Below are 23,545 nucleotides of genomic sequence, written 5' to 3'. Positions count from 1 at the left end.
ACTTAAATCACTTTTATTTTTCCTAGAAAACCAAAAAAAAACCCCCCAAAACAAAGAAACCGAACACAACAACATAACACCGGTGAATCAGATACATAATGAGACTTGTGTGAAGTTGTGGTGTTCACCTCTTAGGCTTATATGAATCAGACACTAGAGAGGGCTCTATCTGTAACCCATGTGTGACAGCGTGTGTGTGTGCGTCTTTTAATGGTGTAACAGTGTTCTAATGAGGGGAAAGACTTAACTACATGAGACAAAGATTACAACACTTCAACCCTGAGCCTTATTCAACATAAATACTCTACATCAGAACAGAAACAAATATGAGCAGACAAACACTGGAGTGGCCAACATACTGTAGAAAAGAGGTCTGTACTGCGTCTTGGAATGCAGGAAGTTTCCAACCCGTTGACTTGTCGCAGAGGCTTTCAAGGATTAAACGATGCAAGGGCATTATTTTCTATTTGAGTCAGTGTCCACAAGAGCAGTGGTTGTTCCTGTTGCCGGAAATTCACACTGACAGCAGCCTGCGTCTTTCACATGTGTATAGTAAGTCTCGGTGACAGCTATTCATACTGAGAAATTCCAGCAAGGAAAGAAAAGTGTTAGATCCTCCGTTACCCTGTAATGGCTTCAAATCTCATGTCACTCTTGGGAGAACCACGGCGCTGATTTCCGTCATGATCTTTCTGGAACTTGGTCAGACGAGTGGGTAGTGGCAGGAGGGCAAAAAGAAAAAAGTGCTAGTTTCAATACTCCTTCCTTCTCGGGCGTGCACATACATCAAAGAGTCCTCTGGGACACAGTCTATCCATAATGCTGGACAGTTTCTCATACTGGGACGTGTGGATTTGTGACAACCGGGTTATGTCATATCCTCCTCTTCTGAGCAGTAATCCCGGCCCTGGATACGACACACGCGCAGAGTATTCAGGTATTAGCCAGATACAACTAGTTTTACAGTTATAACATTTTGTGTAAACCGACATGTATCGTGGTGGGGCAAATGTAAAATGCACAAGGGAAGTAGAAAAAACACCCAAAATCTCACAAACTGTATTTGTGAGATTTTGGGGAGACAATAACATGATGGACCAGCTGTGGAAATGACAGAACCCCTCACTTATATATGGGAAAATACCAAGGTGCCCACAGCTGGTGGCTCAGAGCTGTAGTGGTAAACACATTCACCTTACATGCAAAGATCGAGAAACACGTCCAGCCTTAGTGGTCGCAAGCTAATGCACTCCTAGGCCGGTCCCAGGGGCATCTGGTAACGTCTGTTCCAAATTAATATGCACATTCATCCAGTGTGGCAACCCCTTGAAATACAAGGGGGGCAGCAGAAAGCACCTCTGTTAGGATGAAATCTGATTTTAAAAAATAAATAAAATCTAATAAAGTGCTTTAAAGTCACACTTTTTTTCTTTTCACCATAAAACATCCAATTACTCTTTAGACATCAAGATGCTTTGACACTACGGTATTTTCAAAATAAAACCACGTAGTTTACATCTTAAGAGTCACTGCTTTTCAAAATAAAAGCTCCCAGTTAGTTATGGGTATTTACCAGCATGCTTTAAGGCAGGGATGTCCAACTCCAAGCCTCAAGGGCCAGTGTCCTGCAGGTTTTAGATGTGTCCTTGATCCAACACAGCTGATTTAAATGGCTAAATTACCTCCTGAACATGTCTTGAAGTTCTCCAGAGGCCTGGTGATGAACTAATCATGTGATTTAGGTGTGTTGACCCAGGGAGAGATCTAAAACCTGCAGGACACTGGTACTTGAAGCCTGGAGGTGGACACCTCTGCTTTAAGGTATAAAAAATGTGAAAGCCAATGCCTTTTAATTAGTTTTCTTGTTCTAGCTTTCTAGTGTTATGAGTATGAGCTGCTGTCTCCTCTCAGCTTTTTCAGCCAATTAAGTGTTTAGCAACAAGCAACAAAGTTTTGGAGTAACAACAATGCCACTGCAAATTCCCTAGAGTCTGACTCAGTCACCACAAAGTTATGCTTTCAGTCTGCAAAAAAATGACTAATGCACACAACTAATCGGTTCATTTGTGCATGTGTTGACAAGGAGGAATGCTAAATTATTTTGCAGCCCCACCGTGCAAAGATAACGCAGCATTTTGTTGAAATATTTGCAGCAAGGTCTCAGTCAAACATGAATGAAAGGAAATGACTTTTTTCAGCTTAAATGGAGTCAAGCAGCGGAAATTCAGGCACGCACTTAAAGAGGCCTCTTTACATTTTGGAAAATCTTACTGAAGCAGGCGTTTATGACGACTTTCAGCTACACATTAACAGTTATTTTGGTCTCTATGAGTTTTTCCAGCAGCAGGACAGTGGGATAATCTCAAAATAAACCACAGTTCTTTTGCAAAAGAGTGACGTAAATGTTCTCGTATAGGTTTTTAAAGTATTTTTGAGCTCTGTGGCACACAGTGGTATAATATTTCAGGATCTGGCAGCACAGCCAATATCCCTTTAAATAACCACAGTGGGAGAATAGAGTGGACGTGACAGATTGAGATTGTTTTGCAGTATCATTATCTCGTCTGCTGTGTCCTCACTTGCTACAGATTTGCAGCACCAATAGGATTAACTTCCATTATGTTATTTAACCTGTTTTTTTCCTTACAAAGACACAAAAACATAAATAGATCTCCAGTAAAGGTTTGTCATTCTTTACCTTTTCAATTTTTTCATCTAACATCCGGAAGAATTCTTGCTGACTTTCCGAGGAGTGGATGCTCCTGCGAGGAGGGAAGGAGACCAGGTTAGAGGCTGACAGCATGATAGCACAAACAAAACCATTAGTCAGTCACTTACAGAATTTTTCCATTTCCATTTGATCCTGTTTCATCTCCGTGCGGAGCTTTATCAAGGAGAGCACTTACTTCCTGCAGTATCAAACACACAGATAAATGATTGAGGACAGTGAACAACACCATCAAATGCTCACCTCTGCTCTTTTATAAAGAAGCCTGAAAAACACAGAAATGCAAAACTAAATCATTTTTGAATTATGGAGATCCCAATGTGCTAAAATGTAAAAATGACTGACTCAACAATGAAATTATTATGCACTTAAAAGCAATAGAAGGAAACTGAAAATAAATGTTTGCTTTTGTTTTTGTTTGCATTTTTATTAATTTTATGCTATTGCTTTCAGATTTGTAACTTTCCTTTACCTACTATGGTAGCCCTGAAAGGTCAAACGCATTGACACTTAAGAAAACACCAGCAAACAGAATAAAGCGCCACCAATAACTAAATAAATATATTTCAATCCCCCAAAACATACCAGAAGTGTTCACCACTTCCACAGCTGGTCCATCTGTTCCCAGAAATACTTCCATTTTTTGTGATTTTTATCACTTGTTTAGCTTTTGCTGCAGTTTTGCTATTTCCATTGTGTTTTGTGTGCTTTGGAAGCATTTTTCTATTTGCAGATGTTTTCTTAAGTTGCTGTGCGCTTGACCTATAAGGGCCACTGTATTATACCTATTTATATATGCAGTTTTTCCTCTGTTGGCTAGATACAGTATCTCAGTTCTTGTGATCATCTGAGTGGTTAGTGTTGTGGGAACAAAGGATGACTGTAAAACTGGGTGAAAGGTTAACAAAGTGACACGTAGCCTTGTCATTTACATTATGGAGCAAAAATGCATAAAGAAAAACAGAAATAAATGTATTTTAGGAAAGCGAAAGAAAATGAAAAGGGCTACATAACTCAGAAATAAATGCATTTAAAATCATAAAAAGAATGGGAGTAATAAGGAAGTTAACATAAAAAGATAAATAGGGAGATTACTACAAAGGCAGAAGTAAATTTAAATTAAAATATCAGCTCATTCAGTTTAATGTTGATTTTCATTTATTTATTTTGTATTAAGAAATTTTCATAATGTCCATATCGCCTGTCAAATAATGAAAAAATGTAACAAAAAACACTTTCTATCCAAAAGTATCACTTTTATATAATCGGTGCCAAGTATATATGGAAGCTCCTCTGTCCTCCTGCATTATTGGGTTACAGTAGTTCCTCATTAACATGCAAATCGATGCTGCACGGTGCTCTAAAGCCTCAGCTGAGTTCGTGTGATCCTGAGGTTCGCGTCACAACTTACCCCGAACAAACTGACTGTGTTTTTACAAGCCGCCATTAAATACTCCACTAAAGACAAAATAAAAAACACAGAGGACAAAAGAAAAACCACGCACCGTGCTTTCCTGGCCGTCCTCTCCCGCCTCTTCTCCGCTGATGTACTTGACTTTCTCCACTCCTTTCATCTTGTACTCATCTGTGACAGAGTGGGAGACAGAGGAGCACATCTCTGATTAATACGCAACAGCAGCAGCAGACAGCAGGCACGCAGAGGATGACCCACTCATGGCCGCTCCGATCACCACAATCCTCCGAGGTTAATAGTTCTCACAGTTCAGTACTTGGTAAAGTAATTATGTGGTTGAATTCTCACACTCTAGACTAAATCCTCTTTTAACAATGGCTGGCAAGCTGCAAACACACGAGCTGTTAGCCTGATTCTCCTCTCCATTTTCTGCCTCACACATGAGCAGTCCCCCTCTTCTCAACCTCTCCCACGCTGCACATTTGGAAAAGAAGAAATGAAAATATAGATATGGCACATAGACTGTTACTGTTCATCTATAGAAGCAATCACATTAATTCAGATGTAAGACGATAACCTGCGTGTTACAGGTTTCATACAGCTACCTGACTACAGGTTTGACTAACTTCTTTATTTAAATTTTTTAATTTAGACTGTTACAAAAACAGATGTGACATGTTTTGCACCTTTACTTATATATATATACCTTAATATAACCAATACACCTTTTATTAGGAAAAGCTGTACACCTGCTTCTTGATGTAATTACCCAATCAGCCGGATCGTGTGGCTGCAGTGTAATACATTAGCTCGTGCTGATGCAGATCACTTCACTTATTTCACAAACGCTGTATTTTTGTAAGTGCCAGATGGACTGGCTTGTATTTCTGAAACGGCTGATCTTCGAGGATTTTCAACACAAGTCTTTGTTTACCCAGCATGCTTTGGAAAATTAAAAACCCATCCAATGAGCAGCTGTCCTGCACTGCGCATCCTCCATGCGCTCCAGCTTTTAATCACTCTCCATTGATGAGAGTGATTAAAGGACAATGGCCAGACTGTGATTGAATGGCTACAGAATCTCAGATAACCAATATTTACTGTGAAAACTGCAGCAGGCACAGACACCATTACAGCTCTGTTTAATCTTGATTTCTGCTGAGTCTTCAGATTGGAGGGTCACAATTTGGTGTCAACAGCATGAATCAGTGGACCAGGCCTGCCTTGTGTAAAGGCTGCTGCTGGTGGGGTAATGAAGTGGAGAATGTTTTCTTGGCGTATTTTGAGCTCCTTAAAAACCCACTCAGCCATAGTTTGGATGCCACAGCCTATCCGGGTATTGTTGCTGGCCACGTTTGCAGTGCTATAACTGGGGGGGGGGGATTCAGCAGGAGCGATGTGATGTAATCATGTCTACATGGACGAGGAGCTCAGACGAGACCTCCTGTGGAACCCAGGTCAACAAAAACTGTTATTGAGGCGCATTTACATGCAAGTGATGTAGATGCCTCTGTGACTGATTTTAACTGTGGCGTTCCTCAGGGCTCGGTCCTTAGCCCACGTCTTTTTTTAAAGGAACGCGCTTCCTCTCAGCCTGATCGTTCACAGTGACAGAGTCATTAACTCTGATATGCAAATGACACACAGGTCTATGTCTTCCTGCTGTACAATAACCCATCAGACTTAAAAATCTATTCATCTGCATTAATTATATCATATACTAGTTGTCTATGTTCTTTTTAAAGCTAACAATGGCAGCTTTGATGTGAAAAAAATCTGCTACCTACACATGCATTTGTTTTCTTGCATTAATTATTACAAGGCTCTTTACAGTGCCATCATTTAACGCTCACTTCACTGACTCCAGATGAGGCAGAACGGTGTTGCTCAGATCGTAACAGGAAGCAAGAAATGGGAACACATCACTCTGGAGCTGGGCTGCCTTTTCAAAGTCATACTGACTTTAAAATTTTACTTATAACTTTTAAAGCTTTAAATGGCTTTGCTCCAAAGTACATCAGAAACATATTAACCACTTATGTGCCTGAGTGTTTACTTAGATCGGTGAATGCGGCTCTGCTGGTTATTCCAAGGCCTCAACTAATAAATAAAGAACAGAGGGCTGCTGCCAAGTGTGGAACAGTCTGCTGTCTGAGATGAGAATGGAAATGTCTTAATTTGCTTTAAAACCTCTTAAAATGTTTTAATTGAAAATGTTTAATAAATGTTGTTAGCCCCCTCTAGTATGTTCATATTAGCCTTGCCTTTTTATTTCATGTTTTTAACTAGTTCTCTGATTTTGTTTTAAACTTTTTATTTGAAGCACCTTGTGACATTGTTATATAAATGTGTTGTTGTTGTTGTTGTTGTTAAGTTATTGTTACATTATTATTGTACCAAACTGCTGTTTGTCAGTGCCACATACTAAAGTTCAGAACACATTACAATACAAACACAAGACTCCCAGTCAGGTAAACATCCTGAATCTCAGAAAATGTGGCAAAGCTTCCTCATGCTTGCTGTGTCAATAAAGGATAAACTTAAAGGTAGTTCATCTTTATTTCTTTTAAGCATTTCATTAAAAAAATTGTTACTATAATAACCCTTAATAGCATGTATTTTTCACATTTTACAGATCTGTTAGTAAAATGTTGTGGCACATTCGCTGACAGTCTTATTATTATTCCTAACAGACCTAAAGTCATCTTAGAAATTACAGTATTTTCAGAAAGTACCTGAACAGGTATGTGAGAAATATGAATGTAAAGGTAATTTTTGCATAGACAGACTCACCAGACAGGAGGTCTCCGTTGCTGTAGGCTTTATTTTGCTCCTCCTCACCGTTGGGCACGGCAGACACCTGCTTGGCCGAAGTGCAGCCCATCTCCTTCTTCTCCTCAGCTGCTCTTTACCTCAGCCCCGAGCATGACAGGCACACCTGGGGTAGCGGAGGACAGTTATGAGGAAGTGACGACCCATACTTAGATAAGGCGAAGGGATCACACAGGAGGGGGGAAACTGAAGATTTTGTCTCTGGGGATCACGATCAGTGCACAGGAAAGAAATGCAAACTAGCCTTAATGTCCCCGAACTCCAGCCATGAGAATCACTGTTTCCATAATCAATTAGTCATGAAGCGCCCCACCCTAGAATTAAAACACGCGGGCATCTTCAACTATTCTACCAGAGACAGTATAATGGATGGTTTCTCCTGGTTATGAATCACGCACACGTCGCTCTGGCAGCCACAGCGTGCGCACGGCGGTGCCAGCTGCACCGCAACAATAAGGCCATTCAGGGTGTTGGGATGCCACTGTGCCAAGCCGCCGGGTCATTTTTATTAGCGAATGGGGGCTTTCTGTGGCGCTCAGAGGATTAAAGCGACTGCGCACAAATGTTCCCATCCTCACCGTTACACCGGGCTATAGGAGCCACAGAAATATGGCTAACAGTCTGTTACACCTAATCACTTGATCGCACGCTAAGTGCTTTGCATTAGGCTCTGGAAAATACAAAGTGCTTCATCCCCTTATGTTATGAATGATCCTGCGGGGTCCAGCTGTAGGGGACTCAGCTGTTCCCGCACCCTAAACAAGCCTTCTTACGACTGGCTTTAATTTGCACATTTACACAGATAAAAATAAATAAATAAATAAATAAATACAATAAAAAAAATTAAAAAGCGACATCTCCTCGCGACACATTTAGTTGTAGACAAGCAAATAGAGAAGAACTGCTTTTAAAGCCGCAGAATAGCCACAATCTTCTCATCCAGGGGACTTATACAAATAGGGGGGGGGGACCTACGATTCCACGGCCAACAGGAAAACGACCTCAGACAGATAAAATAAAAATAAAGCAAAAAATGAGATTGTAAGTGCTGCGCTCTCGGAGCTAGGTTACCTCTCTGGTGTGTCCATGCTTCTCTGTTTTTTTTTTTTTTAGTTCAGGGAGACTTCAGTCTAGACGGAGAAGCCAGCCAGACCGCATCTGCATGTCTGAGCCCAGCACACACGGGCATCAGCAGTGGAGGTGCAGGCGCTCCGTCTGCCAGCTGTCTACTGCACGCGCTGCTGGAGCTCGTGACCCCATACCCGCTCAGAGTGACCCAACAGCGCCTGCTCGGCAGGGGATACACCGGCGACTCAAAACACGGCTCATGCGGGCTTGTTTTTCAGGGGAAATACACACAAAGAAACCCAGTTAGCGTCCCAGGAACCACAGCATACCTCTACGCGACTGAAAAATGACGACTCCGGGTAGGGCGGTCTTGTGAATGTTGCCGGTTGCCAGTCGGACCTATTTCGCGGGCGCACCGTAAGCTTCCGTCCAACTCATTTAGCGTTTATCCTGCGTTATCGAACAGGCAAAAAAGACGTACAAAGTTATAAAGTTGACTCTCTCCAGTTGACAGCAGATCCCCGACCTCAAACACCATGATTTTACTGACAATGGTTGCTCGTGTGGCAGACGGACTTCCGCTCGCTGCGTCTGTACAGGAGGATGAACAGGTATGAATGAAAGCTGAGCCCCTCGTATGGAGATACCTGCACATCAAACTGTTCTTTAAACAATAATAGTGTGCTTTTTTTTACACGCTTGGTGCTCTAGAAGATAATGTCGCGATTTTATTTCAGCTTTAGCTAAAGTTGTAATTATTGAGGAACACTGAGTGTATCGTATTTTATACAAACAACTGAAAGTTGAGTTGAACATAAGAGCAGTTTGTTCTGGTCCCAGTCGACAGAAAAATGTCTACAAAGTGCTAATGTCATGTCTTTTTAAATTTAACTGTGAAACCTGTTAGTTTAGATTTTAATGTGGTGGACTATTCTGTATGCAACTGTGGGGATCTGAACTTTAAAGTGATACTTTATTTAATAGCTGTATTTAAAAACCGAACATCAAATGCAGGAGGAAAAAAAGTGATTTAAGTAACTTTTAACGTGGCGTGGGAGTGCCAGACGGGGTGGTCTGAGGATTTTAAAAACCTGCTGATCTACTGAGATTTCTCCACACAACTATCTCTAGGTTTTAAAACAAGAAATTAAAAGAGAAACATAAAATATCCAGTGACTGTTAGAATGTCCAGACTGGTTCAAGCTGACGGTAAGGCAACAGTATAATTAATACAATCATGTTATGCAGAAGAGCGTCCCTGAACGTGCAACACGTCAAACTTTGAAGCAAAAAGGTTACAGCAGCAGAAGACCCCACTGGGTACCACTCCTGTCAGCCAAAAACAGCAAACCAAAGCAACAATATAAGATGGCATGGATTACGCAGTATAAAGTGCACAAATGCAAACTCTTTCTGTCTTTAGCGTGCTTTACTTAAGGAGAAAACGAAATCTCCACTCTATGGCAATAGACAACTTATGAACATTGGTGAAGCTGCAATACTGTGAACAAACATTCAGCAAGTTGTTGAATGTTTGGACGTGAGCACGTGTGAACATTGACTACAGCGACAGAACAGGACAATAACTAAATTCCTACATTTTCATGGATCCACATAAGTAATAGGGAGGAAAGGGACAAGGTCCAAACAGTAATTGAATATCCCTGAACTGTGAACCTGAATTGAGTCCCCTGATTACTGCAGAGAGCAGGCCGCATCACCAGTGGTTGTTAGGTTTAATTCTCTGTATCCAGCTACAGGCTTTTCTGTGGATGTGATTCTGTAATGAAACTACAGATCAATGAATGACCTTTTGAACATATTGTTTACACTGTGTGGGTAATATGCAATGACCAAACGACTAAAGTAATTAAATATGAATAAGAATGAGCTTAAGTCTGTCTTTGTCAGTCAGAAAGAGATCTCCAGCAGTACCAGAGCCAGGCCAAGCAGCTGTGCCGTAAACTGGACGCTCAGAGTCCAGAACGCTGCACCCTCGAGGCTGGGGACATGAACTTTCAGTAAGATCACTCAGCATAGAACATTTTGTAGATAATTTTGGTGAGCTTTAACTTGAATCACAAAGGTCATAAAATCATTAATGGTTTGGCCTCATTTTCAGCCTTTTAATATCCCAGGGTGTATGCTACCTGTCCCTCTGCGAGGCTTCTTTTCCCAGAAAGATGGCTTTTGCATACCTCGAAGACCTCAGCAATGAGTTTTATGACCAGTATGGAAGGAGAATACCCACAGTAACCAGGCCCTACTCTTTCATAGAGTTTGGTGAGACTGGTGTTAAAAATCCTTTAATACAGTACATTTGAAAAGTATTCACAGCTCTTTACTTGTTCCACATTTTTTCATGTTACAGCCTTATTCCAGAATAGATTAACTTTCTTTTTCACCCCAGAATTCTTTACACAATACCCCACAATGGCAAAGTGAAAAAAGTCTGCAACAGAAATTTAAAGCAGCGACAATCTGTAGCGATGGTATTGGCCAGGTGATGCTTAGACATGATGCTTGGCATTCAGGCCAAAGAGTTCAATGTTTGTTTCACCAAACCAGAGAATTATGTTTCTCAAGGTTTGAAAGTCCTTCAGGTGCATTTTGGCAAACTCCAGGTGGGCTGTCATGTGCCTTTTACTGAGTGGCTTCCCTCTGGTCACTCTACCAATCTGTCCTGATTTCTGGAGTGCTGCAGAAATGGTTGTCCTTCTGGAAGATTCCCCCCTCCCCACAGAGCAATGCTGGAGCTTTGTCTATCTGTTTTTCTGCACCCTTCACAAGATCTGTACCTCGACACAATCCTGTCTTGGAGGTCTACAGACAACTCCTTGGAGTTGGGCATGGCTTGGTTTGTGTTCTTGCATGCACTGTCAAGTGTGGGACCTTATATAGAAAGATGTGTGCTTTTCCAAATCATATCCAATGACCTGACTTTACCACAGGTGAACTCCAATCAAGGTGTACAAACATCTAACAGATGGTCAGTGGAAACAGGATGCGCCTGAGCTCAAAATTGGGAGTCATTGCAAAGCCTGCAAATATTTATGTGTGTTATTTTTAGATTGTTTTATTTGTTACAAATTTTCAGGACTTTCAATCTTTTTTCACTTTGCTATTATGTCATTTTGAGGTGAAAATGAATTTAATCTATTTTGGAATAAGGCTGTAATGTGACAAAATTTAGAATAAGGGAAGTGCTGTGAATACTTTCTGGATGCATCGCAAACAAATAAGTGACACTACTCACTTTCTACAAAAAGAAAGAAAATTTTTATAGTATCCTACATGTTGTTCCAGACACCTACATCCAGAAAGTTAAGAAGTCATATGTGGACAGCAGAGCTCGGAGGACCTTGAGCAGTGTTAACACAGAGCTGCAGGACATCCAGAGAATTATGGTTGGAAATATTGAGGAGGTCCTGCAGAGAGGAGAAGCTCTTTCTGGTAAGTACTAAAAAAGAACTGGATGATATTCAGAAAATAATGGTGGCAAATATTGATGAAGTCCTGCAGACACTCTCTCTGTGGTAAGTGTAGCCAGTGTTGGTAACACATGCCATCAAATGGGAGATTCTGATCAAAATTACCAATCAGAACAAAATTAATGTTTCCTTCATCCTATTTGTTTCTCAGCTATCTGCACAAAAGCCAGCAATCTCTCCAACATGGCAGAAAAGTACCACAAGGATGCCAAATATCTCAACACTCGCTCCACCTATGCTAAGTTTGCGGCTGTGGCAGTGTTGTTTGTCACGCTCATCTTCTACGTGCGTTTCTGGTGGCTCTGATGTACGTCCAGACAAGGATTTCGACACGAAGCTGGAGTTTCTCCTCGAAGAGCACTTAAACTCATGTTACAGTCTGTTATTACCAGGGTGCCTTGAAACAGTCTTAAAGACTGTTTCAGTCTTACGGACCTGTGTTGAATGTAGACGTTCTTTCTGTGATTTACTCAGTCGTGGGTTATACAATAGAAGCTGAGCTGTAAGTCTTTATTGGGATGTTTAATGGGCTTTTGTGTGATAGAAAGGCTTTTATATATAGTAAATGTGCATACTGGAAACATTAAAGGGGACCCATCAGGCTCATTTATGGTTTCATATTTATAGCTTCAGAGCAGTTTTGCGTGAGTCAAAGATCAAATGAAGCTTCTTGATCTTACGCTGGGCCTCAATTAAATTTCATGCAAGCTTCACCTTTTTTAGCTGACTTTTTTCTCATTGGCTGCTGCTCATTAGCAGGTGGGTCTGTGCTCACAGGCAGAGCTGTGTGCCCGAGGTGACCAGATTAGAGATCTGCACTGTTATATATACAAGAGAAAACAAGCATGACAAGCATGACCTTTAAGAGCAGAAAGAGTTCGTGTTTCTACACACTGATGTTGGAGATTCTGTTAGCGTGTTAGCACTGATGAGAATCCATGTAAGCATGTGCAGGGGTTAGAGTCTTAAAACTGTGATCAAATGTGAATGTTTGTTTACAAAGTTTACACAAGCGTGAGAAAGTGTTATTAAAAATGTTAAATATTTATCAAGAAATCAATCTGCTTGACTTTTCTTTATATGACACAATTTATGTGAAAATCTTCAAGGCTTCAGTGCTGACGTGAAGTGAATAACACTGATTATCTCTTCATCGTGGCAGCTGTTAGTGGGTGGGGATATATTAGGGAGCTAGTGAACATTTTGTCCTCAAAGCTGGAAAAATGAGCAGGTGTGAGGTGTTCTCGGTCTGCAGTGGTTAGTATCTATCAAAAGTGATCCAAGGAAGGACCGGTGGTGAACCAGCGACAGGGTTACTGATGCACTTGTGGTCCAATCCAACAGATATGCTACTGTAGCTCAAATTACCCAAAAAGTTCATGCTGGTCCTGATAGAACCGTGTCTGAATACAAGGAGCATCACTTACCAGGGAACACCTGGCAGCATGATGCACAATGGGAGGAAGGCAAGCTGGTGGAGGCAGTGTGATGCTTTGGGCAATGCTCTGCTGGGAAACCTGTCATTCATGTGGATGTCACTTTGACACGTACTACCTTCTTAAGTAGAAGACCATGTGCACCCTTCATGTAAACAGCATTCCTTGATGGCTATGGCCTCTTTCAGCAGGATGATGCGCCCTGCCACAAAGCAGGAATTTGAGAAGCACAACAGTGAGTTTGACGTGTTGATTTGGCCTCCAAATTACCCAGATATCAATCCAACTGTGTCAGCCAGTGTGGTTGTGTTGGTCACTCTCATACGAACAACACGCCCGTGGTGATACTACGATCAGTTCGGGCAGGTTGTTCCATCTTCTTCACTCCCAATTCTGGAGGTAGTCTGATAAAATCCAGCTGTGCTTTTGTGATTAATTGTTGTGGTTGATTGATTTCTCTCTCCTCTGTTTAATTTTAAACAAGTTTTTGACAGATTCATAAACTGTACTTTCTTATTTTTAGGTCAGGTCATCTAATAAATTTCTTCAGAACTGTAAAGACTTTAACTGCTATTTCAATTGATCACATACAAGTTTGCAACTTGGTTTAAACAATTAACAAATTTCTAAAGTATTTGTGCTTTCTTGTTTTTAGTACAGAGCGTCTAATAAATTTGTTAATCCCTCTTTAGACAAACCAAGCAGCTCGTGTTTACACAAACTCAGAGCAAACAAGAAAAACAGAAAAAGCGAGTCGGACCAGCGAGGCTGAGCTGCTTTTTATGATTACTTTTATGAAAATCACTGAGCTCTGACTGTAAATGAAGAAAGACAACAAAGACTCTGTTCATTTTTAAACTGTATATAAAAGATATACAGCCAGCCACTGTGGCATCACCCTCTGGTTTCCTGTTCTTTAATTAGACTAATAAGTTGTAAGTTTGTGCCAACATAATATTAAGGCCTCGTTAATCGGTTGTAGAGACGTTTAAATATCCTCTTTTTATTGCAGAAAATGTTTTTGATTAATATGCTTCATTAATTTGTTTGAATTTATAAATAGTCTCATCTACTGTTTATTTGCCTGCTGTGATAGCAACGTTGGTCTTTCACCTTCTGAGTCTGTATGTGTGCCAAAGTACTTAAAACGTCCTGATATACTTCCTGTTGCAGTAGCAGGATGTCATTAGTTATGAGTACTTTGGTATGTGTTTACAGTACTGTGCAAAACTCTCGAGACATTCCTCATTTGTATTTATTTTGCTTCCAAGGAACCAACTTTAAATTATATCTTTAGGCACTTTGTTACAGCTTCCTGTTGCAAAGAAATATAATGAATAAATGAATCAGTGAAAAATATCAAAGATTGTCAAGACTGACAAACATAAAATAGTATTTTTGCACCAACAAGGTGATTCCTAAAGAGCAATTAGTTAGAAACTTGGCCTCAGCATGGTGTACTGTGTGTTCTTAAGAAATGTGAGGAAACTGTAGATAGAGAGATAGAATTTAAACAATAAAAACTAACAATAATAACTGGTGCACAGTGTAACTTTTTTCTCTTCTCCGCTGCTGGGTGATGGACCACCATCGGTACAGGTGATAAACCAGTTGTATCACATACTTTGCACACTGCCTCTGACTGACAGCAGAGCTCACTGCAGGCAGACGAGCCATCCCTCGATTTCCATCGGACAGTCAATACGCTCTCCCGGCTGGATAATAAACTCCCCTAGCTGACGGCAGATCCTCAACTTAAAACACCATGATTTTGCTGACAATGATCACTCGTGTGGCAGATGGACTTCCACTCGCTGCGTCTGTACAGGAGGATGAACAGGTATGAATGAAGGCTGAGGACCCCAGTATGAAGATACCTGCACACCAAACTCCTCTTAGAAAAGGATTTGTTTCTTACACTTGGTGCTCTAGGGGATGATCCATGAGTTTATTGCAGCTTCAGCTCAAGTTGTAATTTATTGAGCAGCACTAGGTGTAAGATGTTTTACAAATGAGAAGCGACTGAAAGTTGAGCTGAATATAAGATTTTCTGGTCCCAGAAAATCCTGCAAAAGTACTAATGTGATGGAATATGTGCTAATAACATGATGCGAAACTTAGGAGTCTATCTCTGCCTGTAACTGTGGGGATCATTTTATTACAAGAAATAATCAGATGCAATATTAACAAGGCTGGTTCAGATCACACCGTTACCTCTTTATAAAGTACCCCATTATCAGGTTTAATTATGCAAATAATCCAGATAGAGAGACTACCAGACTGTGATTTTCCAGTGAATGAGAGCAAATATTTTTGTAAATATTTTGTAATTTCACACAAAAAGCTTTAAAAGGAAAAGCATGAAAAAGAAATGTATCTCAGTTTTCCTCCACACAGACATTTTGCAGGTTCCACGTGTGAACGACTCTCTGATGAGAATAATGTATACATGCTCTCATCAGATAGTGTATTATGTACATGTGTTCAACTGCTCATTAATGTAAATATCTAATCACCCAAACACATGACAGCAACTCAATGCACTCTATGCATTTAGACATGGTTAAGATGACAACCGAGCATCAGAATGAGGAAGGAAGGTGATTTAAGGGACTTTGAATGTTGAATGATTGTTGTTGTCAGACAGGCTGCTCTGAATATTGTAGGAACTGATTATTTGTTGGGATTTCCCCACACGGGAGAGGATTATAAAGAATGACCAGAGAAAGAGAAAAATAGCCAGTGAGCAGTATAATGATCAGACTGGCTCAAGCTGACAGGGAAGGCGACAGAAACTCAAATAACAGTTTTTCAAATTCATAGTATGAAATAAAGCATCTCTGAATGCACAAAACATCATATCTTGAAGCAGACAGGCTACAGGAGCAGAAGACCGCATTGGGTGCTGCTTCTGCCAGCTAAGAACAGGAAACTGAGGCTACAATTTACACAAAACTTTCCCAAAGTCATGCAACAGAAGATGAAAAATGTTGTCTGGTCTCATAAATCTTTGTTTCTGCAGCAACATTCAGATGGTAGGCTCAGAATTTAGCATAAAAAACATGCAGGCATAGATCTATCCTGCTTCGTGTCAGTGGTTTATTCTACTGGTGGTGGTGTAATGTTGAGAATATTGGCACAGCTGAGCATCGCCTATCCCCTACCCAACCCTGTGGCTTGTCATGTCTGTCATAATGTTGTGCTGTGGCCATTCATGTGCTTTTTTTTGTGCAGAGGAGTTTTTTTGTTTCCTGTTCTCGTGCTGTCCTACCATGGAAGCACAGCATGAGTGGAGGTCTCTTTTTTTCCTCTTGTACCCTCCCGTTGTTGTGTACATTTCAGTGTTCTTTTCTGTAACGCTACCGATCTCCGACTTGTAACCCCATGTGATGTCTGTGTTATGTGTGTAAGGTCGGGGAGGGGAGGGGGTCCCATTTTCACTGCACGGCAACCTGCTTGTGACAAATAAAGCTTGATTGATTCTGATTCGTTTAAACACCACCTGAGCATTGTTGCTAACTGCATCCACCCTTTTATTGGCACATTTACTGATGGCTGCTTCCAGCAGGATAACACACCATGTCCCCCAGCTCATTTCATATCAAACTGGTTTCTTGAACATGACATCAGATATTAATCCAATAGAGCAGCTTTGGAATGTGATACAACAGAAGAGTCACATAATGGTTGAGCAACCAACTGAGTTGCTGTCATGTCAACTTGGACCAAAATCTCTGAGGACAGTTTCCGGCACCTTCTGACGTTGCACCATAACGAATTAAAACAGTTTGAAAGGTAAAAGGATCCAACATGGTACTAGCAAGGTGTATAATAAAGTTTCTGAGTTTGTAGGCATTGCTTCTTGAATTTTATACTGTTTACACTGTGTGGGTACTTGGTGATGAATGCATAAATGACTAATCATTTTAACTTTAAGTGAGATAAGAATGAGCTCAAATCTGTTTTTATCTGCCTTTGTCAGTCAGAAAGGGACCTCCTGCTGTACCAGAGCCAGGCCAAGCAGCTGTGCCGTAAACTGGACGCTCAGAGTCCAGAACGTTGTACCCTTGATACCGGGGACAAGAACTTTCAGTAAGATCACACATTTTGTTGATAATTTTGGTGAGGTTTAACTTGAGTCAAATATAACTAATGGTTAGGCCTCGTTTCAGTTTTTTAATATCCCAGGGTGTGTGTTACATTATCCTCTGCGAGGCTTCTTTTCCCAAAACGATGGCTTTTGAATACCTCGAAGACCTCAGCAAAGAGTTTTATGTCCAGTATGGAAAAAAAGTACCCACAGTATCCAGGCCCTACTCTTTCATAGAGTTTGGTAAGACTGAAGTCCAACATCTTTTATCACACAGAGACATGGCGCTAATCCCTGTAAACAAATAAAATGAACATTTTTATAGCATCTTACATCTTGTTCCAGACACATATATCCAAAAAGTGAATAAGCCACCTGTGTCGATCAAACTCCGGAAGACCTTGGCAAGTACTAAAAAAGAGCTGGAAGATATTCAGAAAATAATGGCGGAAAATATTGCTGAAGTCATGCAGAGAGACCCTCTCTGTGGTAAGTGTAGCAGGCGTTGGTAACACATCCCATCAAATGGGAGGTGCTGATTCTATTCAGAATTATGTAGACAATTTGTTATTATTCCAATTTACAAATTACAATGTACATGTATTCAGAGATGTTCAGTTCATCCCAATGTTTCGATTTTATCCCCTCAGATATTGCCAAAAAAGTCAGCAACCTGAGCAGCTTTTCAAAAAGTTGTCGCAGCAACGCCAAAGATGTCAACACCTCCCCCGGCTATGCTAAGGCTGTAGCTGTGGCTGTGTTCATCACACTCATCATCTACATGCGTTTCTGGTGGCTCTGATAGACGCTGGGACAAGGACGTCTCCTCGACCGGCACCTAAACTAATCATACATTGTGTGCCATATACAGCCCACTTTGATGTGAAGTGAGCCGGACCAGTGATAAACATATAAAGTTACAGAATAGTTTCCTTTTTAGCCAACTTGCTTCACATTGGCTTTCCCTCATAAACAGGTTGGTGGAGCTTCTGGCAGCATTTCAGCACTGATGGAGAGTCCATGTAAGCATGTCCAGATGTTAGAGTCTTAAAACTGTGATGTTTGTAATTAAAGTTTAAACAAGTGTGAGAAAGTGTTATTAAAAATGTTGAATATTTACCAAGAAATCAATCTGTTTGAGCTTTATATATGACAGTTTATGTGAACATCATGAAGGTTGCAGGCCCTTTCTATATACACACAAAGAGGGTAAAATAAGTATTGAACACCTCACTAATTTTCTAAGTAAATATATTTCTAGCGGATCTATTGCTATGAAATTCTCACCATGTGTTGTTCAGTTTCCCCACACAGGAAGCATCTTGAAGCTGTAATCACCAACGAAGGCTTTTGTACAAAGCATTCAATTATTTTCAGTATGTACAACACTTTTCCCCCTCTATCATTCCCATTACTACACATAATTTATGACCATCTGTGGTTTGATGTTCTTGTGTGGATTGGACAGGTTTTTACTGACATATGGTGGGAATTTCATGTCAGTAGCACCTTTAGAAATGTATTTACTTAGAAAATTGGTGACATGTTCAACACTTATTTTACACACTGTTTATACAGTGGTGTGGAAAAGTCTTTTATCCCATTCCTGGTTTTCTTTTTTGTATGTTTGTCATACTGAAATGTTTCAGATTGTCAAACAAATTTAAGTGTTAGACAAAGATAACACAAGCAAACACAAAATGCAGTTTCTAAATGAAGGTGGGGGGATTACCCTAAGAGCACAGCGACAACTCATACAAGAGATTACAAAAGACCACAAGAGACAGAACGACATCCAAAGAACTGCAGGCCTCACTTGTCTGAGTTCATAACTCAAGCATAAGAAAGAGACTGAGCAAAAATGGCATCCATGGCACAGTTGCAAGACGAAAATGAAGAACAGGAAACCAAACGAAAAGAAGCATCATGCCAACATTAAAATATGGCAGTAGTTGTGTGATGGTCTGCAGATTTTTTGCTGCCTCAGGACTGGAAGACTTGTGATAAATGGAACCATGACTTCCTTCTACCAAAACATCCTGAAGAAATATATCCAGCCATGTGTCCGTGACCTCAAGCTGAAGCACACTTGGGTTCTACAAGAGGACAATGATCCAAAACACACCAGTAAGTCCGCCTCTGAAAAACAAAATGAAGACTTTGGAGTGGCCCAGTCAGAGTCCTGACCTGAATCCGATTTTAAGATCATGAGTGGATGACCTTAAAAAGGCAGTTCATGGTGGAAAACCCTCCAGTGTGTCTGAGTTAGAACAATTCTGCAAGGATAAGTGGGCCAAAATTCCCCCACAGCGACGTGAAAGACTCATTGCAGTTGTTGCTTCTATGGCTGAGCCAACCAGTTATTAGGTTTAGGGGGCAATCACTTTTCACACAGGGCCATGTAGGTTTGGATTTTTTTCCACTTCACACTAAGCATTTAGGAACTGCACTTTGTGCTTACTTGTGTTATCTTTGTCTGATATTTACATTTGTTTGATACGAACCCCCCCCCAGAATATCAGGAAGAGTACTGGTGATTCCCAAAATCATCTTTGATATGTTTGTTGTAACTTTTTATCCACCAGTATGCATAGGTGCATAAATATAACTAAACACATTTTCCAGTTCAATTTTACAAATAAAAATCAGAAAAAAATAGACGAGCACTTTATTTTGTGATAAAGATGTCAAATTACAGTTAATTACTTGCATTCCTGAACAAAAAATTCTGTTTTGAATGTTTGAGTGCATTTGCCTAATAAATAAAAATGTTTTGTTTGTCGTACTAAAAAGGTTTTTGTCAAATTTCTAAAATATTTGTAATTTGTTTTAGTACAAAGGGTCTAATAAATTTGTTAATCCCTGTATAGACAAACCAAGGAGCTCGTGTTTACACAAACACAGAACAAATAAGAAAAACAAAAAAGTGAGTCAGACCAGAGGCTAACCTGCTCTTTATGATCCCCAAATGAACAAAGACGACAAAGGCTTACTGCTGTATTAAAGACGTACGTGTGTGTGTGTGTGTGTGTGTATATATGTGACATGATCTGCTAGTTCGAAAAGCTTTTTTATTTTTTAAAATTCGAGCTACGCTTTTTTCGCCATTGCCATTTGCCCTTCACACAATAAAACTGAGGGATGTTGGACACCAACAAGGACCATGACTTACAAAATAAACACGCTGTATTAACTAAGGCTGAGAACTGGTGATTGAGTCCATGAACGCATCAGGGAATCATTTATTGAGGTTACAAAAAGAGGGCGCTAAGAGGCATTTTCCTATAAACTTCTATAAAACTGGCAAACACCATAGTCGCCCCCTGCTGGTCATTAGAATAAATGTAGGTTTAGGGTATGCCCATCTTTTTAAAAAAAAGTTTACAAAATCTTGTGGTAGTGGCGTTTCTGCAGCTTTAGTGACAACAATACAGACTCACCTCAACTTTTACAATCAGTTATACTTGGACACTCACTGACACACATTTTACAGCTGCCGTTCAAATACAAGAGCTTCTGTCAAAGTGTGACAATAGTAAAATTCCTCTTTGTTCTCCGGACTGCTCGAGTAAGTCCTGGGTTCTGGGGACGCAGGAGCACTTTTCACTTTTTCCCCAGTTTACATAATAAAAGGAACCCACACTGTAGTTTTTCCTCAGCAAAGTAAAAAAAGCAGAGATCTTCTTTCCATCGCTCAGTGTGATGAATGACTTTGGGAGAACAGATTTATGCCATCATATCAAAGTCGTCCCGCTGCAAAAGAAACACAGTGATGAGCTTCAAGGCATCAGAATTCGGATTCAGTCCTGAAAACTGTCGATTTAAGTAACAGATAATCATTCGTAACTGAAATATGTACATACAAACTCTGACAAATCACTCACCTCTTCATTGTAATTCATCACGTGCTGCTTGATCTTCGAGGAGTCCACCCACGTGACGAAATCTTCCAAATTTCTTACATTTAAAAAAGTTACAGTAATAGTGTCAGCATTTTCACATGTGCAGTATAGTGAAGCATCTGTGTCAAAGGCCCTCTGTGTTGGTAAAGATATTGTGAGAAGACTAAATACCCGGAGACCAACCTTGTGACTAGAAACGCTGGGTCTGTAACAATATCCGGGCCAACACGCACATCTGTGACTGAGTCAAGGACAACACTGAATCTGTTTTAATCCTTGAATGAAGACAAATCTGAAGTGTTAAGCATAACAATTTACAGTAACACAGCAGTCAAGGATACGCCCTTGTTCGATGAAAGTAATTGCCGTCTTCAGGTTCTGAGCCATACGAAGATTCAACATGATGCTGGGCAGCCGCCTCCTGCAGGAATCACACAGACAAAGTATACATAGAGGCTTGCATTTATACACAGCACTGTATAAAAGCCTCAAGCCACCTCTCATTTCTTTATATTTTGCTAGGAAGATGAGAAATACATGCAGAGATTTAATGAAACATGTCCAAACATGCATTGAAATACAGTATATAATAAACAGTCTGTACAATTCTAACAAACTTGAAACTCAAAATTTGACCACCTTCATGCTTCAACATAGCTTGCTTGTCATTTCTTTGTGTTCAGGAATATTTCTCCTTGCTTCTGGAAGAACATTCAAAGCTCTTCCTTGGATGTTCGCTGACGTTTGTTCTGTTCTCTATCAAGATGATCACACACTGAGATCCAGACTCTGGGGAGGCCAATCAACGACTGATACTGTTGCATAGTGTGTTCTTCTATCCAGGTATGGATAGAAGCCTTGAATGGCAAATGAAGCCATTGCCAATCACCTGTTTTCCAAGTGGTACTGCATGGTGGATCAAAATCTGATGGTAGTTTTCTGTGTTCATAATTAAATGAAATTTGACAAGATCCCCAACACCACTGGCTGAAATGTAGCCTCAAAGCCAGGAGTGACAAAAGAGCCTTTATGCTTGAACAGTTCATAAGTCAGTTTTAAGTGGCTTAGCAAAACAAAATGATCAGGCACAAGCACTGGACTAAGAATGAGTGAAAAAGCAGCCAATCTCCAATAACGAACTTTCAGAAAGCCTGTAGAACTTTGCACAAGACCACTTTAAAAATTACATGAAATTCTGGCGCCTCAGAAGCAAAATATAAAAAATGAGGAGCACCTCCAGACTTTTCCACAGTACAGTACACTTTATGAGTTTAAGATATACACATAAATGTACCTGCAGAATGAAGAAGCTGTGACTTTCTCTGTGAGGGACAAATTCTGTCTGGTGGGGATGAGACCAATGCTGTATCTGAGGTGAAGGAAGAAAAAGATTCTCTGTGTAATATCAACAAAGGTTTAGAAAACAATAAACAACACAGCAATCAAAATCTGCTCAAAACCACACAGGAAACAAGCGCAGAGTTAAAAGATGTCAGCTTGAATTAACATTAAGAGGATTTTATCCATATTAAATAACTGTAATATCCAAAACCTTACAGTTTTTCCAGTAATTGATGTGTGCTCTGTGCTCTGAAGCCATCTTTCTCATCCAGGTCTCTGATTTTTCTGGCCAGGTCTCTGACATTCCGACTAAGCTTGTTGTACCTGAGACACAGGAGGAAAAAATGGTGTCTGTGTGATTTGTAAATATCAGCTGAAATATGGTATAAAAATGTGTTTATACGTCTATACAGTGTAAATAACCGATGCTAAAAGCTAGCTAGCGGCCACAGACTCACTTGGTGTAGTCCTCCCTTTTCTCGATGTGATACTTCCGCAACACCTTGACCTCGTGCAGGTTGTTGTCTACCTCCCAGTTGATGAAGTCGACCTTCTTCAACAACTTCTGTTCGTGATACTTTAATTTACGAACCATTTTCACAGCGTTTCACGCCACTTCTGGAGAAACAGGAAGCACGTGCTGTTATTTTTCTTCTTCGTCATCGAGAACTGAAGGTGGTGGCCCGCAACAGCGCCCCCACCCCGCAACCTAACAAAACACGGTAGCACAGATGATAAATCTGTGCTACCGTGTTTTATTGTAACAGAAACCTCGTGGTTTTTTAAAATAATAATTTTTAATACTAATGTAATCGTAATCGTTTGCTTACTCACAAATATCAAATGTGATTGGAAAGTCACTCTAGGTTGTTATTATTAGAGTTATAGATAAATACAGACCATTTACCATTTATTTACCATTTGTAGAAATAACAGTAATTAAAGAATAAATGTACTTATGTAGCAAATCTGTTTTAAAGCAAGTTCCTTCGATGTATGAATTTTTAAATTACTGATAATATCTGAATTCTTTTTTTTTTACAGCCCAGTAAATGTTAACAGATAGCTCTTGAATCAGAGGGGAATTGAAGTGCTTTAAATAACTATTCCAGCGAAATATGGTGTAAAGCTGTGCATGTGAATATCGTTTTAGTGATTAGCCTTTGTTAGGGGTATTTATTACATTTTATTATGTATATTTAAAAAATATGTTACATATGTTGAGGACAAAAGAGGGGCCTTT

The 23,545-nt window shown here is 40.2% G+C and overlaps 4 protein-coding genes across 5 annotated transcripts; 2 read left to right on the top strand and 2 right to left on the bottom strand.

Annotated features, from left to right (window-relative positions):
* Positions 1-8,415, bottom strand: LOC146688029 (uncharacterized protein C1orf21 homolog). Of its 2 annotated transcripts, none has more exons than XM_085438951.1 (6): positions 8,372-8,415; positions 6,936-7,080; positions 4,234-4,313; positions 2,839-2,909; positions 2,699-2,762; positions 1-907 (listed from the first exon to the last, which is right to left on the bottom strand). In XM_085438951.1, the coding sequence occupies exons 2-6, from the start codon at positions 7,024-7,026 to the stop codon at positions 869-871; spliced, it is 345 nt and encodes a 114-aa protein (XP_085295077.1). In that variant the 5' UTR covers positions 7,027-7,080; positions 8,372-8,415; the 3' UTR covers positions 1-868. The 2 variants fall into 2 exon arrangements, with proteins under 2 accessions (XP_085295077.1, XP_085295075.1); XM_085438949.1 differs by lacking the exon at positions 8,372-8,415 and adding an exon at positions 8,046-8,187.
* Positions 8,416-8,578: 163 nt separating this feature from the next.
* Positions 8,579-12,579, top strand: LOC146688028 (vesicle-trafficking protein SEC22b-like). Its single transcript, XM_085438948.1, has 5 exons — positions 8,579-8,653; positions 9,954-10,063; positions 10,165-10,325; positions 11,349-11,495; positions 11,685-12,579. Exons 1-5 carry the CDS (start codon positions 8,579-8,581, stop codon positions 11,837-11,839), a joined length of 648 nt encoding a protein of 215 aa, XP_085295074.1. The 3' UTR covers positions 11,840-12,579.
* Positions 12,580-14,653: 2,074 nt separating this feature from the next.
* LOC146688027 (vesicle-trafficking protein SEC22b-like) lies at positions 14,654-18,283 on the top strand. The gene is made up of 5 exons (XM_085438748.1): positions 14,654-14,809; positions 16,952-17,061; positions 17,142-17,302; positions 17,405-17,548; positions 17,710-18,283. The coding sequence occupies exons 1-5, from the start codon at positions 14,735-14,737 to the stop codon at positions 17,859-17,861; spliced, it is 642 nt and encodes a 213-aa protein (XP_085294874.1). The 5' UTR covers positions 14,654-14,734; the 3' UTR covers positions 17,862-18,283.
* Positions 18,284-19,712: 1,429 nt separating this feature from the next.
* On the bottom strand, positions 19,713-22,974 carry imp3 (IMP U3 small nucleolar ribonucleoprotein 3). The gene is made up of 7 exons (XM_085439634.1): positions 22,761-22,974; positions 22,519-22,626; positions 22,256-22,330; positions 21,303-21,382; positions 21,145-21,196; positions 20,944-21,016; positions 19,713-20,812 (listed from the first exon to the last, which is right to left on the bottom strand). Exons 1-7 carry the CDS (start codon positions 22,895-22,897, stop codon positions 20,786-20,788), a joined length of 552 nt encoding a protein of 183 aa, XP_085295760.1. The 5' UTR covers positions 22,898-22,974; the 3' UTR covers positions 19,713-20,785.
* Positions 22,975-23,545: the final 571 nt, after the last annotated feature.

This window comes from Copadichromis virginalis, linkage group LG18, assembly GCF_057382275.1.
Source record: "Copadichromis virginalis isolate Kocher_CV1m ecotype Utaka linkage group LG18, C_Virginalis_male_GT1.1, whole genome shotgun sequence".
NCBI lineage: Eukaryota > Metazoa > Chordata > Actinopteri > Cichliformes > Cichlidae > Copadichromis > Copadichromis virginalis.
This window is presented reverse-complemented; position numbering and strand designations above follow the sequence as displayed.